The sequence below is a fragment of the Mus pahari genome, chromosome 1, assembly GCF_900095145.1.
Source record: "Mus pahari chromosome 1, PAHARI_EIJ_v1.1, whole genome shotgun sequence".
NCBI classification, from domain to species: domain Eukaryota; kingdom Metazoa; phylum Chordata; class Mammalia; order Rodentia; family Muridae; genus Mus; species Mus pahari.
In genome coordinates, this window is record NC_034590.1 from 111835270 (window position 1) to 111848055 (window position 12786).

Below are 12786 nucleotides of genomic sequence, written 5' to 3' on the forward strand. Positions count from 1 at the left end.
GCTCAAGCCTAAAACCCGCAGGCCATGTGGCTTCTCTAGAAGATACGACCAAATATCTAAAGGACAGACAATAGCCATTCTATACATTTCTTAAAAGAATAAAGAGGAGAGAGTATTTCCCAACTTCACAAGTTCAGACTATTCCATACAAAATCAACGTCATAAGAAACCAACAGTGTGTACCACCTCTCCCCAGCCTCGAATAAAACTAAAATTTTAGCCAGCAGAACCCAGCTCTTCATGAAAAGGCTAATGCATGGTGATCAATGGTGGAACTAATGAACAGTTACTGTAACATTAGAAAACCAAAGTGACACATTGTATGAGAAGCTCCACAGGGAGAAACACAAACTCATCTTTTGTGTTGTCTGAGGCAGAATCTCTCCTAGCTAGGCCAGCCTGCACCAACCCCGCAGCCTAGGTTAGCCCCAAATGCCTGGTCCTCCTGACTCCATACCTCTTGAGTGTTGGGATTACAAACCAACCACCTGACCCCGCTGACAGGATCCTCTCTTTAAGGTTCAGGATGGCATTAGCAAACATCCATTCCTGACTTACTTCAGGGGGAAAATAGCAATGCTCAGCAGTGCTGTGGAGAACTCCTTGGGATAGCTGTCCCCAGACCCCTGCAGTGTCCCCTTGCTTTCTCCAAAGGGGTTGCTCACTTGGGCAATCTGGCTGCGAGAAGCAGCTGCCTGCCTGGGAAAAAAAGTTGCAAGCAGTTTTGTTTATAGATAACACAGGCATCTTATCTGATAAAATCTTCAGAAAAATTTGAAAATAGGGGTCTGGTAAGGTTGCAAGAGACAAGATGGATATACACAGGATCAAATTTATCTCCATGGAATGGTCTGGCATTGACATTTTCAAGATGCTATTTTCCAGTAATACATAAACACACCATAGTTAGTGATCGTTATGACAGGGTGAGATACCAATATCTGGAAAAGCAAAAAACAGAACTGAAGGACATTCTTGGGTAAATGGGGCTGCTGAGGGCTCACAGTGATAAGCAGCCCAGTTCTCCCTGAATTTGTAAAAATTAACTGGAGATTGTAAAATTTAAACTGATGGTGAAACCTGCTGAGACTGAGATAAAATTGTTCTTGTCAGGCCCAAACAACTTGAGAGCCGGGAAGCAATAAAGACCTCCTGCCTGACTGGCGGAGATAACTACTTTCTCAGGCACATTCTGAGGGCCCACCAGAGATTCCTACCCCTTCCACGCCCCCACCAGCTCTGCACGTATGCACAGATTTCTCCAACAAAGTTTATCTTTAACATTCTTTAAGCCTGCAGCAATGCCTACAATGTACTCTGGACAGAACACAACCCTGCGGGTACCTCCACCAAGGAGCTGGCGCCAAAGCCGCCCCTGGCCCTTCAAGATTGACAGGTGAACTTTGTTCCCCTGGAACTTACGTAAATGGCTCCCCTTTTCTGTTCTTAAAAAACTTCCCGTTGACCCAATCTTTGAATGCATGCGTACTTTACAGTGGCACCAGGGTTTCCGTACAATGTTCTGCAGATCAAGTCCCCTGTAAACATCATCACTGGTGATGGTTTTGTGGACGGAATCTCGCAAATGGCCCCAAATAGCCCAAACATCCTTGAACAAGAACAATAAAATCCAAGTGCCCACATTGTGAGAACTGAAACTCTAAACAGGGTGGCACTGGTATAAAACACTGAAATAGATCAAGGGACAAGATGCTCCGGAGATGAGCACCACAGGACTTCTGGAAAAACAAAAAACCATTTTTATTGCATGTACTTATTTATTTTGTATGGAGAGTATGCACGCCACAGTGCTTATGTGGAGGTCAGAGGCCAACCCTTGGGAGTTGGCTCTCTCCATGTGGGTTCTGGGAATCCAATTCAGGGAGTCAGTTCTCATAGCAAGTGCCTCTACCCACTGAGCTGTCACCAAGTTTTGACACAAGGTACAAAGGCAACTGAGTGTAAAACGGCCTCTTAGAGAAACTTGGGTAGGACAATTGAACACCTAAATACAAAAAAGAAAGAAAGGAAGGAAGGAAAGAAAGGAAGAAAGAAAGAGAAAGAAAAGAATAATAACAGAGCTCATACCCTATACAGCATGTAAAATGTATTTAAAAACAAATAACAGCAACACAGAGGTTTATTAGTCACAACACCAAAGCATATTCTCTAGAACAAATTGACAAACTGGAATTTATTATTATTATTATTATTATCATTATTATTATTATTAATTTGGTTCTTACAGGGAGGCTGAGAAGACAAGCTGAGAACCAAGAAAGAAAATTTCTGCATGGCATGAGATTTGTTAGGTCTGATCCAAGATTAGAAAGCAAACTGCCAGTGGTGGCTCATACCTTTAACCCCAGCACTCAGATCTCTGAATTCAAGGCCAGCCCGGGCTTCCAAGTGCTGGGATTACAGGTGTACTCCATAGCTCATGGTTTATCAAGGGGTGGAGATGTGGCTTTCTCAGATGGGCCACATCTGGGCCAGAATGGGACTCCTGTGTTGGTGTTTGGAGGACCAAGTCTATCCTTAGCCTGAAGTCCTCCCCTACACCGACCATTTTGCAGTCCCAAAGTCGCCTGACATTCAATCAAAAACTTTTTTTTTTTTTTTTTTGGTTTTTCAAGACAGGGTTTTTCTGTATAGCTCTGGCTGTCCTGGAACTCACTTTGTAGACCAGGCTGGCCTCAAACTCAGAAATCCTCTTGCCTCTGCCTCTTGAGTGCTGGGATTAAAGGCATGCGCCACCATGCCCGGCCAACCAGAAACTTTCATCCAGAAGGGAACTGAGGGACTCTGGTGGGACAGGCTTGAGGTAGGTAGCTGAAGTGGCAACACTAGTCCCTTTTACAACGTGTCCTAAGATCAGCTGCTCATCACCCCCAAAGGACCTCTTTCCTTCACCCTTTGTCTTCTAAGCTGTGGGGACCCCAGCTCCCAGGGCCACTTGGCTTCTCCCTGCTCAGCACCTTCTTCGACTAGGGAGTCTTTTTCTCCCAGAGTTATGTATACCGTATGTCACATATAAGGTCACCTCCCACTTGAATGCTTTCTTCCTAGGGGGGAGTCTCAGAACCACCTAATTTTAGAGTTGGCCAGCAAGATAGCTCAATTTGGGTAAAGGTGCAAGCCTCATGAATCTGAATTCAATCTCCCAGTCCCACATGGTCTACCAAGTCTCATCCCAAGCGATGGCCAGCTAGGGAGCTAACTTTTGGTTACAACCCTGAGCCCATCTTAAATACGGCTAACAACAGTCTTTACTAAGGAAAGGACAACCCTGTACTTTTCGGGTCCTTGTGTCACCTTTTTAAGCCTTTGGCCTCTTGGAGGAGGTGTGGAATGGTACTGTCCTAGGCTGTGGCAGTCCAGTCAGGCCGAGTAATGAGTGACAGAAGTGGGAGAAAACCCCAGAAGTCTGATCTGGAGAGGAAGAGAGATGGGGCTCAGAACTCAGGTGAGGTTAATATCATCTGCTGCTGGGTCATAACCACATTCATTTTATAAAACTACACAGGAGGCCTGGACATGGGCAGGGATGTGTGCTCACTACTCACCTATAATTCCTTCATCCTGGGTGACCCCAGTGATCATTTTTTTTTTTTTTAATCATTAAATGGGTAGTGACCCAGACACTTTACCCAGAGCCACCATTATGGCCTCTCATAACGTGCCTGATATCTCCACCCATGTCTCCTTTCCTGAGCCCCCAAACACAACTCTGTGCCGTACAGAGAGAAACTTAACAAGGACCGAAAGAGGTGGAAAGCAGAAGAGAGAACCAATGGGGAGAGATGGGCCAGGAAGCAGTAAGAGCAGCAAGACAACCACGTCGGGACAAGAGCTGTGGGCAGGGATCCCTCAGTTAGGACGAAGCTGGAGGGTCTCTGACCTGCAGGGCCGAGGACTTGTGAACAGCAAGGCCTTGGGAGGCTAGTGGCCTCTTGAAGGAGGTGTGGCCAGGGGCTCCTGGGACAGGGAGTATGCAGGGCTGCTGGGCTGCAAATGTGGCTGGGCAGCCAAGAAAGGGAGGGAAGGAGAAAGGAGGGGGTCCTGGGAGTCTTGCCTGGAAGGGAAAACAACCCAGTCTGGATTGGGAGAGGGGCCATAGACTTTAGACAGGAGATTCAGTCCACCCCACCCTTCCCCATCTCTGCTGACCAAGGGATTGATGGCGAGGCTGTGACTTAATTGTTGAGGGGGGCTAGGGTCCTATGTGGGATGAGGCATGGGTGTTGCCTCTGATGTGCTTATGCAGGAAAGGGGACAAAGAGCTGGCGGAGCCTAGAGAAAGGCTAGACTGTGGAACACAGGGTGTGTGCTACGTGGCCAGGCCTTGGTGAGCCTTATGGGGTCGTTTCGTCCAGTCCAGAAAAAAAGGGAGTGGGGACAAAGGTACTGGACACCTACAGCAAGGGCACAGAGTAGATTCACAGAGTAGATTTGGGGGGTACAGGGTGTATGACTGTGCTTGGTGGGGTCATGCAATGTTGGGGTGGGGAAACAGGACAGTAGTTGCCCTTTGTAGAATTCACCAGCCAGCAGAGCAGAGATCCGCCTCTCTCATAGCTCATAGCAAAGTGTGGTGCCCTTGTGGGTGGGGAAGCATGTAGGGTGCTTACAGGCTGAGGAGCAGGGAGATACATATACACCGAGGGTATGCAGGATTCTGTGCGGTGCCGGGGTCAGGCAAACGAGTACAGAGTGTTCGCAGGCTTTTTGCGGGGGGCCGGGTGAGGGGCGGGGCTGTGCACTGTATGTATGGCTGAGAGGCGGGGTGCACTGTGCCGGGGGCGGTGCGCAAGCAGCTCGCGGTGCACGGGTGGGGGCGGGGCTTTGCGGGTGTGGGGTGGGGTGGGGTGGGGTTTGCGGGACACCGAAGGTGCGGGGCCCTGCGGTGCAGGGAGAGGGTAGCGCGGCCTCCGGAAGCGAGGGGGCGCTGTGCCAGCGCGGGCGCTGTGCGGGGCGGGCGTCGCTCCTTCCTGACCAGGAGGTGCGGCTGCCATGGCGCGGAATGTGTTGTGAGTAAAGTCGTGGCCGGCCGAACGGGCTACGCAGCCCGGTTCGGGTGGGTGCGGGGCCCGGGCCGGAAGCCGGAGGCGCCCGCACGCGGCGGGAAACCCGCCAGGGTCCACGCGACAGGGCCACCTCGGCGTAGTGTCCTGGCTGTCAGTCACAGCGAGCGGCTACGGCCAGCTTTGGCAGACAGCCAGGGCTGAGCAACGGATTGGCCGGTGCCTGCAGGACCCCTGGCCCAAGCCCCCCAAAGTTCCTACATTCACTGGTCTCCACGTGGCCGGCAGTGCTAGCCTCCCACAGTCTAAGCCGGAAACACGTGTTCAGTAAACACGTAACCCACTGGTTGGGTGGCCCTAGGTTGAGCATTAATGCGGTTTTGAGAGTTCTCGTGGAAGTAGAATTTGGGGGACCCTGCAATCAGAAGGGGAGAGGACTGGTGGGCAACCTTGTGATTTCTTTCCGCAGACTGGCTGGGAGAGACCAGGGACCTCAGAACCAGGCCAGTGTGAGGCAGGGCCAGTCTAATTCAGCTTATGTTCTCACCCCCTGGCTTTGCAGGGAGCTGGTTGGACCCATGAGTGAATGAGTGACAGATGGGTGGGGGCAGAGTGAGGCCAGGGATGAGACCTGAGCTTTTGGGGGGGGAGGGGACAGGTTAACAGCCTACCCAGTCAGGAACCAGGCTCCCATCGAGGAGAAGAGAGAGCCAAGAGTTCCGCTTGAGATATGCTGTTTAGGGGTGCTCATGAAAAAAAAAATAGTAGAAAAAGAAGTTAAGGAAACCCTAAAAGGCCAGATCTCAAAAAAGCAACAAGGCTAATCCAAAAGACTGAGAGATTAGGGGTTTGGGTGAACACTGCTCCCCCTTTCTAGCCTAAGGACTTCCCAGTTTTGTCTTCATGGTATGCCACAGCTGGGCCTTGTGGGTACCACAGTTGACTTGGACGTGTAAATCAAGGCTCCGTAGCCACCTGCCCTCCTGGCTGCCTGTTCCTACAGGCACAGACTTCAGGGTCCTCTCAGGGAGGTTCTGCCAGATCACTAGCAGCAGTCTCTAGGCCACTGGTCTGCCAGCAGTGTACGGATTTGACCATTAGGTAGGCTCTTGAGCCATTGAATTTTGCAAACATTTAGCGATGGGGCCTGCCTCTGAGGCTCCCACCGTGCTACCTTGGGCGTCATCTGAAACACCCCTGGTGCTCACAGCCTGGTGCTGCCAGTGTGGTGCTCCCTGGACTTAGAGGTCCGGCCCACATGCCACCCCTCAGTCATCAGTGTGACCCTAGGGTGGTCCCGTGTATCCACCCTCCACCTGGGGATCATGAACTATGAGTCTCTAGTAATCTCAGTCATTGAGTTTTCTCCTGTCTGCTTCCATGTCTGCTCAGGTGGGCATGGAGGCGAGCAGGACCACCAGGCAGAGATTCTGCTTTGTCCACAGGCCTGATAATGGTGGAAACTGACTACCCCACCAAATCCTGCTTGTTTGGGTAGTTTTAGGAGTCCAGTGAGGCGCTGCTAGCTCAGAACCATGTTGGAAATACTGTCTTCTCCAGCCCCCAGCCTGTTTTCCTCCCTCTCAAGGAGCACGGGCTCTTCTGTGCCTGGGGGTGGGATGGGGGGTGGGGGGGTGGGGATTTCCGGACTGGCCACTCCCCAGAAGCAGGAGTTAGCAGGCCTTTGGAAGAGGTGGCATCTGTAAGCTGAGTACCACCACTGCCCTGTTTATGAGGCCCTTCCTTCCTTGTTCTTACAATTTTACAAGCTGGGACCATTATTCTGCTCCCATACCACAGCTATGAGCCTCAGTTCCTGTTTTTGTTTCTTTCTCTCTTTTAGCTGTCCTTTTGACCTTTCTATAGGAAGGCTGTAGTGTCAGTAGCTCTGGAACCCAGTAGGGAGGCCAAGGGTTGGGAAGCTGCTTGCCCCCATACTAATGAAACTGTGCAGTAGGGACAGGTCCGATGTGTAACTGCCCCACCCTGCCTCGATTCTGCTGATGTGAGTGGACACATGAGCAGAATAATGTGCAGCACTGTGTGTATAACCTTAATCCCCTAATTTCTCCTGAGCAGGTACCCCCTTTACCAACTGGGTGGCCCCCAGCTCCGTGTATTTCGAACTAACTTCTTCATTCAGCTGGTGCGGCCTGGTACTGCACAGCCTGAAGATACCGTGCAGTTCCGGATCCCCATGGAGTAAGTAAGGCCCAAAGGAGTTCAGGGGCTGGGGAGTGGCCTCCAGGATGTGGGTCCTGTCCTGTTTTTTAGCTTAGCTCCCCAGGGCCAGGCTTTTCCTGTGGTGGAAAGACCTGGGGCCACTTTGCTTGCTCAGCGGATGGTGGAGGGGCCTGGTGTTTGCAGAGCTTCAGGCAGCCAAAGAGTAAGCATGCTCTTGGCTGGCTTCCTGGCTCGCCCTCCACCTGGGGAAAGCTTAACAGAAAGCCTGAGATTTGTTGAATTCTTGCCTCCATCCTTTTCCCAGGAAAGGAGTCCCCGGAGGCTGGGTTGGAGCATGCTGAGATTTGCAGAGCTTCTAGAATGTTAGCTCTGAGTTCCTTACCTCATTCTACACAGTTCCATGTGCCCCCTTTTAAGGAAGGTTCAGTGCAACCCAACTGCTTATATTGCTCTGAGTCCTAAAATCCTCAGGGACCACCTCAGCAGGGGCAGGGGGCAGGAGCAGATCCCTGTAGAAGCCGGGTTAGGGTCTCTTTGGCCTTTCCAGATATACACAGGAGCTTATGGAAACCAGGATTGTGCTAAAAGCCACCATGGGCTCTGTCCCCCCAAGTCCTAGAGGCCCCTCTGTGGCAGCAAGTGTCTCATAGACCCTAGGGGCATGTCTTTAGTTACAGATAGGAGCCCAGTCTGGCGACAGGCCCGATATCTTACATTTGATCAGGGTGAGCCCACCTGGCTCCAGGTGATGATCAAGGATCCAGGTGGAGAGGACCAAGTAAACAACTCTGATGGGATCCGACCCTCGTTACTCTTAGCTCATCCTTTTGTCTGGAGGGGACAGCACTGGAGCCAGCCTCACCTGGCCACAGCTGCTCCTGGGACTTTCACCCTTAGCCCTGGGTAGGATATCTGTCTCTTTATCTAGGCTTAGCTCAGACTTGTTTGCTTTCTGTCTCATCCAGGATGACCAGGGTGGACCTTCGGAATTACCTTGAGCAGATTTACAATGTCCCTGTGGCTGCTGTGCGCACACGGGTGCAACATGGTGGGTACCTGTGTTGGTGGCTTGCCAACAACACCCCTTGACTACTTCATGTTGTCTTCAGACTCTCCATGAGGGGAAACAAAGGCCTGAGGGGCTTGGGTGACTTGTCTTGCTGGAGAAGCCCAGCCTCTTTCTATATAGCTCATTGAAGGTCCCCAACACTATTAGCTGTGACCCTGAAATGTCCTCTGTTCCTTAGAACCACTTCCTTAGCCTGGGCTGGTCTCTAGTAGGCCTCCACAGTCTCCTCCTGTAGTAGATCCTGAAGTAGCCCATCTGTGGCAGATTAGTGCCCAGGGCTGGCTAGCAGTGGTACCCTCTCAGCAATGCCCTCCTGCCCGGCGTGGTGGCGCACGCCTTTAATCCCAGCACGGGAGGCAGAGGCAGGCAGATTTCTATGTTCAAGGCCAGCCTGGTCTACAGAGTGAGTTCCAGGACAGCCAGGGCTACACAGAGAAACCCTGTCTCGAAAAAACCAAAAAGAAAGAAAGAAAGGAAATGCCCTTCCTAGATAATCTCTGTTTCACCAGAGAGCAAAGAAATTCCTTTTGTTCTTTTAAATTCTTTTGTTAACATTTCTATTTTCAAACCCTTTTTTTTTTTGTCATTGTTTTGGTTCCCCAAGACAGTTTTTCTATGTCCCTTGCTGTCCTGGAACTCTCTCTGTAGACCAGGCTGGCCTCTAACTCAGAGATCTGCCTGCCTCTGCCATCTGAGTGCTGACATTAAAGGTGTGTACCCCCACCAGCCAGCTCAAAGACTATTTTTACTTAAAAAGAGAAACTGAGATGTCTGTCTGAGACCCCTCTCTGGTGTTCAGCCCGCCATTTGAAACCCCCCTCCCTGCTCCACCTCCAGATGATATCCCGTGCCTTAATAGAAAATGGTTTCTAGATTGTGGGGCTCATCAGGGGCCAGAAGTTAAGTCAGGGTCTGGTCTGCTGTCCCCTCACAGGCTCCAACAGGAGGAGGGATCACAAGAATGTGAGGATCAAGAAACCAGACTACAAAGTGGCCTACGTGCAGCTGGTGAGTGAGACGGGCTGACCTGCCGCCTCTGTTTCTGCTCACTGTCTCATCTGTGTCCTGGGGCTGTTTGTGCAATTCCCTCTACCTTACCAGAGCCCAGACCTGGAGCTCGGGGGCAGGAGGAGCCCAGGTCCTAGTGCACCTCCGCAGATCATCTCTGTAACCCTCAGTAAATCCATTCCTTATTTTGTGCTACACGCCCATGCCTTGGTTACATGTGTTTGGAGAAAACAGAAATCAGAGGGTGAATGTGAAAAGCCACAGCTCTGTGAGGAGGATGCCTTGCTTGGTGCAGTTTATGGTTCTCCTAGAAGCCCAGTACTGTGAAGAGGTTGAGACATCTGGAGTATATGGACCCTGCACATTCTTCTGTTAGTCAGCCATGACAGTGATTCTGTGAGTGTAGGCACCAAAGCCCCTTCACCTCATCCCTGCCTGGGGTCCTCACAAGACACAGACTTGCCGGGAAAGAGCCACATTTTCAAGCTTGCTCTCTCTCCCTGGACCCACTGCCCTCGAGACCAAATTTTAACCTACAAGTGCCCTTTGGTCTCAGTCTCTGGACAGAATCCCCTTTGACCTCCCGGAATCTCTCAAGGAAGACTCTACTTGGCAGGGTCCATTAACTGGCCCCCCACTGTTTGAACCCCACAGGGGGGCTTCCTCTAATTTCTCCAGTTTCAGTGTAAACAGCCCTCCAGGGAGCCCCAGCCTCCACAGCAGGCCGCTAGATGGCAGTCACGCTATTGAGAACGCCCCCCCCCCCCCCCCCCCCCCCCCCCCGAGCTGCATGGCTGTTTGTTCAAAGACCCTGTAAGGGAGGCAGGCAGCTTTGCTGGGAAAAGAGCTACAGTTGTTTTAAAGTGGGCCTAATATTTGCTGTGCATAAAATCAGCCCATGCAGGTGGGAAAGGAAGGCCTGGGCCCTCTGAAGGCTTGTGTGTGTGTTTGTGAGCTGGGTGTTGAATCCACCCATGTGTCTCTGTCTCGGTCTCGGCCTGTGGGGCCACATCCATATGCTGGCATTTGCCACAAGTCACTTCAGAGACAGCTATGGTTACAAGTGGCTTTTGAGACATCTGAGCCCCTACATTCCCCTCCTCTTCCCCACCACACTCATGAAAGCTGGACTCAGTGGTTCTTACATCTGGCAGCTGCAGCTGCCACCAGCCATGTCCACCTTCCTCTGTGAAATTGTGATAAATGGAGGGGCCCGTTGTGCCCCCACTAGGCAAGACTTCTCGACCAGAGTTAAAATTTGTAACACACCCCCTTCCCTGCTCCAGCCTAGAAATGGTTAGTGTTTGGGACTTCCTGGTTGTATCTGCAAAGGCTGTCTTTGTCTTCTTAGTATGTCTTGGGGGTGGGGGGCTTCTGGTAACAGCACTGTGAGGTTCAGGAAGGGGCAACTGGAGGGGGGGGGAGCTCATTGTGAGTGTGGCAGGGGAAAGGCAGGTCCCACGTGGTGGGCGACCACATTTTTCTTCCGAGAACCTGATAAACATCTTTTTGGTCTGGTGGGGAGGGAGCCTTAGCAAGCTCTCAGTCGCCACATAACAAAAAGAGCATTGACCACGTTTACACAGAATGGTGTTTGACTGAGTGCTGCACACAGGCCATGAGTCCTAGGCTCCAGAGTAAATGCTGCGGGCAGGCACAGTCCAGCCCAACAATGGCCCATGGGGCCCCTAGGATTACTGGAGTCAGGACTGGCTTCTCCACTTTTCCCCTGGCCTTTTTTTCTTTCCTGCCTTGGGCCCCTCAAAACCGGCTCTCCCTCCTTAGAGGGTGGGTGGCTACATTTTTTCTAAAGTATGAAGCAATTATCTCTTAGAGATAGCCTTCATACTGGTACCCATAGATGGTGATGCGGGTCCCTCACGTCTGCTCTTTCGAAATCCCCCGCTAGTCCCTTGCATAGGCTGTCTTTATCTCTGGACCTTAAGCTGTTGTTTTGGACTTCATCTGCCATCAAAGCCAGCAGTCAATTCTGGATGGGCAGTCAGCTCTGCTTATAGGCTGCTACCTCCCCCATTTTACTTTTGAAACATGGTCTCCCATAGCACTGGCTATCTTTGAACTCCTTGTGTAGCCAAGGATGACTTTCAGTTTTGATCCCTGTGCCTCCTCCTCCCTCCTCTATGCTAGGATTACAGGCATGAACAACACCAAAGTTTTGTGTGGTACTGGAGATCAAACCCAGGGCCTTGTGGGTGCTAGGCAGGAAGTCCAGCCCCAAAGTGTCCACCTCTGAGACAAGAGGGAATAGCAGGAGGGGTCCCTGCCTCCAGGTTGGCTCACTCTTTTGTGCCCCTTAGTAGCGGCTGCAAGTGAGCTTCCTAGCCCTGAGAGCCTTGCAGAGGTGGCTTCTTTCTCCCTTCTAGGTTCTGGCCCATGTGCTGGGGGCCCCAGGCAGGGACTCAGCCATGCTGACACACTGAACTTGTAGTGAAAGACGTAAAAGCAGTTAATTTGCAAAGCCGGGCTTGATTTATAGACTGCTGCGTATGTAGGTTTCTGTGTACGTTGTGTGCATTTTATTTGCCAAGTTTGGAGCCTGGAGGAGGGCAGCCTTTAATGTGGCTGAAGGCCTTTAGATATTTTGGATGGAAAAAGTTTTAGCATGGCACCAGACGTCATTTGTGTCCTGTTTTTCTGCTCCTAGTTCCTGCCCCCAGTTCCACCGGCAGCGCCCCGGTGAATGGGCCTTTGCTGGACTGCTTTTAATGAGCCCTGGGTTGGTGCAGACCCCTGTAAGGAGATAATGTCCATGAAAAGGGCTATTGTCCTAGTAATAGCCTGCTGGTGATAGATAAAGGTTGGAGGGCTGGCCTGCAAGGTGTTTGTTTTCCCAGCAGGAACCCTGCCTAGAGACACTGGTGGCTCATCATCCTGTTGTCTGTCATCCAGGGTCCAGGATCATTAGCAGCCCAGCCATGAGTCCCTGGGTGTGATAGGAAGGCTAGCCTGTGGCTCTCAATTAAGCCCCTGTTTCTTTCCCCAGGCCCATGGGCAGACCTTCACTTTCCCAGATCTTTTTCCAGAGAAGGAGCCCAGTTCTCCAGACCCTCTGGAAGAGGAGCTACCCCAGCAGAGGCCAAGCAGCGACACGCGGCGCCCTGGTATCCCTTCCTGGTTTGGCCTATGACCTATGACAGCAGGGTCTGGGCCACAGACTCTAGTGAGCACAGTGGTTCTGACAAGCCCAAATAAAAGTTCTTTGTGGAGAAAGAACTGGTGGACACTTTGCCTTTTGTAGTGGATTATACCTCTGGGTCCCTAACACATATGGTTCAATAACCCTGACAGTGGGTAGAACTTGAGGTGGTTCAGCATTCTGGGGTACAGAGACAACAGTGTGAACATCTATACTTGACAGGACAGCTCAGGGTGGCTCTGTTGGAGCAGAGGCCCACTGCTAGGCAAACATGTGAGCCCCAGGAAACAGTCGCAGATTGCAGTCCTCATTCAGGGTTGGGGGACAGGCTGGGAGGGAATTGC

General features: G+C 51.5%; 1 protein-coding gene across 1 annotated transcript; it reads left to right on the forward strand.

The window, feature by feature from the left end:
• The first annotated feature begins 4867 nt into the window (after positions 1-4867).
• Positions 4868-12516, forward strand: Mrpl23 (mitochondrial ribosomal protein L23). The gene is made up of 5 exons (XM_021215984.2): positions 4868-5030; positions 7104-7226; positions 8174-8256; positions 9212-9285; positions 12290-12516. Exons 1-5 carry the CDS (start codon positions 5014-5016, stop codon positions 12431-12433), a joined length of 441 nt encoding a protein of 146 aa, XP_021071643.1. The 5' UTR covers positions 4868-5013; the 3' UTR covers positions 12434-12516.
• Positions 12517-12786: the final 270 nt, after the last annotated feature.

What these genes read in the sequence shown, in the direction of transcription:
- Mrpl23 (XM_021215984.2), top strand. An exon ending in CAGTTCCGGATCCCCATGGA is followed by an intron (nt 7,227 to 8,173) that starts GTAAGTAAGGCC and finishes TGTCTCATCCAG; the next exon opens with GATGACCAGGGTGGACCTTC. An exon ending in AAGTGGCCTACGTGCAGCTG is followed by an intron (nt 9,286 to 12,289) that starts GTGAGTGAGACG and finishes TTCTTTCCCCAG; the next exon opens with GCCCATGGGCAGACCTTCAC.